The sequence below is a fragment of the Propithecus coquereli genome, unplaced genomic scaffold (genome assembly GCF_000956105.1).
Source record: "Propithecus coquereli isolate 6110/MARCELLA unplaced genomic scaffold, Pcoq_1.0 Scaffold2, whole genome shotgun sequence".
Lineage (NCBI taxonomy): Eukaryota > Metazoa > Chordata > Mammalia > Primates > Indriidae > Propithecus > Propithecus coquereli.
The window spans coordinates 3,349,519-3,352,441 of NW_012144966.1; the positions used below are offsets into that span (position 1 = coordinate 3,349,519).

General features: G+C 37.9%; 1 protein-coding gene across 1 annotated transcript in view; it reads left to right on the top strand.

Annotated features, from left to right (window-relative positions):
* ANKRD46 (ankyrin repeat domain 46) overlaps positions 1–2,923 on the top strand; it is a gene marked incomplete at its 5' end in the record, with an annotated part of 22,527 nt that overhangs the window by 862 nt on the left and 18,742 nt on the right. The window contains one exon of the mRNA XM_012643527.1: positions 82–95. Within this exon, the coding sequence (XP_012498981.1) occupies positions 82–95 (14 nt within the window). The remainder of the gene's footprint in view (positions 1–81; positions 96–2,923) is intronic.

Below are 2,923 nucleotides of genomic sequence, written 5' to 3' on the forward strand. Positions count from 1 at the left end.
ATTTCCATACTGACTGTTCTTGTACTGGGCCCTATGGTTTTTTCCTCTGCCAGGAACCCGTTCTTTTTTTCTTTCTTGAAGGTTTTTACTCTCCAGTAGATGTCACCCCATTGCCAGAAGCGGCTCTGTTAGCAGGAGATCAATGTTCTATGCAAGCTTTCTTCAGTATAGGAGAGCAGTGTCTCTCCAGAACTGCACCCAGCCTAGGAAGGATAATAACTATTCTTTTTTGAGTGCTAAGTCATATAGCTAGTAAGTAGCTGAGCTGGGGTTCAAAGCCAGGCAGTCCAGCTCCAGACACATTCTGGGTGGAGTAGCCAAGCCCTCTTAACAGCATCTGACAATAGGAAAAACCGCCTCTATGGTACATTCCTAGAGTTCCCTGTTTCAGGAGAGTCAGACGGCCACATCTCTCCCTTTCCTACTTTCTCCACCTCTAAAAACAGCCTTCATTATGCTTAGCTTTCACATTCGTTCATGGAGGAACACACTCAGCCCTCAGTGAATCTTGGCAGATACTAGTTCACTGTTTACACTCTTATTAGTGCCTCTAACTCTGCTTATAGAATGGTTCTTATTAAACACCCCCTTTGTTAACACCAGGGCATCCACCTGTGCCCTTCCACATGCTTGGTTGTACAATGTCTTCTTCCATAAATAACCTGACACCAGACAAATGACTGGAAAAATGACCTTACATCTTTTTTGCATGGGAGAGATAGGCGCATTCACACTCAACAGTCTCAGTCAAAATCTGTAGGCCTCCATATGACCCAGTACGTGCACTCCTGACTATTTATCCCAGAGAAATGAAGATTTATATTTACATAAAACCCTGTACACAAATATTTGTAGAAGCTTTAACATAATAGCCCAAAACTGGAAACAACCAGATGTCCTTGAGTAGGTAAACTGTTAAACTCCGGTACATCCATGCCATAGAATACTACTTAGTATTCTAAGTAGTTGATACACATACAACCTGCATGAATCTCCAGAGATTTGTGCTAAGTGAAAAAGACAGTCCCAAAAGTTCCATATATGGTACTGTATGGTTCCATCTTTAACAACATTATTGAAATGACAGAATTATAGAAATTGAAGACAGAGTAGTGGTTTCCAGGGGTCATAATGGGAGGGAAGTAGGTATAGCTTTAAAAGAGCAGTGTGAGAGATTCTTTGTGGTGATGGAAATGTTCTGTGTCTTGACTGTATCAATGTCAATATCCTGGTTGTGGTATTGTATTAGGTTATTATTAATAAGTATGAAATATCTGATTTCCTTAAGTACTAAGTTTTACAGTTGATATCTCTGACATTTCAGTTTGACACTTCTTGTTTTATTTTTATTGTGAAGGTACACCCTCAGTTTTTCAAACACATTTTGGCTTATGTTTATCTTTCAAATTTTCTTTAGAGCAATTGTGAAACCATGGATAAGTCAAAACTTCATGTTATTTTTGAATATGAGTTCCATCGTGGAACCAATGCAGCACAGACAGCTCAAAATATCAACAAAGTGTTTGGGAAGGATGTGGCTAATGAACGCACAGTACGTCGATGGTTTGAGAAGTTCCATTCTAGTGATTTTAATCTTGAAAATGAGCCACGTGGGCGACCTGAGATGGCAAAACTGTGTCGATAGTTTAGGCACATACTTTGATTAATTGTACTGCTTCTTGTTTGAGATATAATAAACTACATTTTTGATTCAAAATCAGACATTTCATATTTAGTGACCTAGTAGTGTAGTTTTTGCAAGATGTTACTATTGGGGGAAACCGCGTTAAGGGTACACAGGGTCTCTCTGTTATTTCTTACAGCTGCGTGTGAATCTATAATTATCTTTAAATAAAAAGTTTAAGAATCTTTAGTCCTCTTCACCCCTTGAACAACAGTTAATATGTATTCTGGTTTTTATCACTTTATGATTTCTTGAGGAAACTATTAATAGATTTAAAGTGATTAAAGTCTAATTGCGGTCTTGGAAATTTCTTGGCAGGTTTCTAGTAATTTAGTCTAAGCATTCGTGTAATATTAAATATGAATTACACATAAATCTGTAATTTGATCAAGTGTATTTTCTTATGGGGCCTAGTCATATCAAAAGAAAATGGCACAAGCATTGTCTTTCTAGTGGATTTAATAGAACATTAGGATTTTGGGGGATGTAACTATATAATCTATAATTCTATCTCCGGATGAAAAGAAAAAGTTGTTCTTTTCATAATGTGAACTCTACTACCTTCAGAAGAACTCACTTGCACCATTTTAATTAACATTGAAAATCGAAGCCAAATCCCGTATTAAAGAGGCTTTAATCATAAAGACTGCTTCAGTGGGCACGATAGAGAGGAAAAGTACTAGGCTTTGAGTGAATTCAGAATATTTGTTTAAGGCAATCAAATTAAGTGGCTCAGTGATATGAAGTTTGTCTAAATTAATATTAAGGGATCACAGAAAACTAGGAAGAAATTGGGGAGGGTAGCTGTTTTGTGTATTATCGTGCCTTCCTCATCTTTACTGGTACTTTAGTGGGACTGATCTCACATGCAGCTTGCCAGCCACTGTCATCAGTTCCAGCCTAGCACTGATAGCCCTTACAATACAACCTGACTTACATATCGTAAATGCAGCTTCATAAAATATCATTAATTATTTCCCCATATAAATTTACTTAAAGGGATTTGGTAGCAGCGAGCATGAATGAAGAGTTAAAAGTTAACCTGAGTTTCAACCTGACCATGAATTTGGGTTTTGGATTTTATATCCCACCACTTAGCATGGTATATGGCACATTTCAGGCACGCAGTAAATGTTTGTTTATTGAATTAATACTGCTTTTTTGTGGTCCGTGGTCCCTCCAGGGAAGAGCCGAGTGGGCAGACAGGGTAATCGCATAGTCTCTCAGTACACAGAGGTG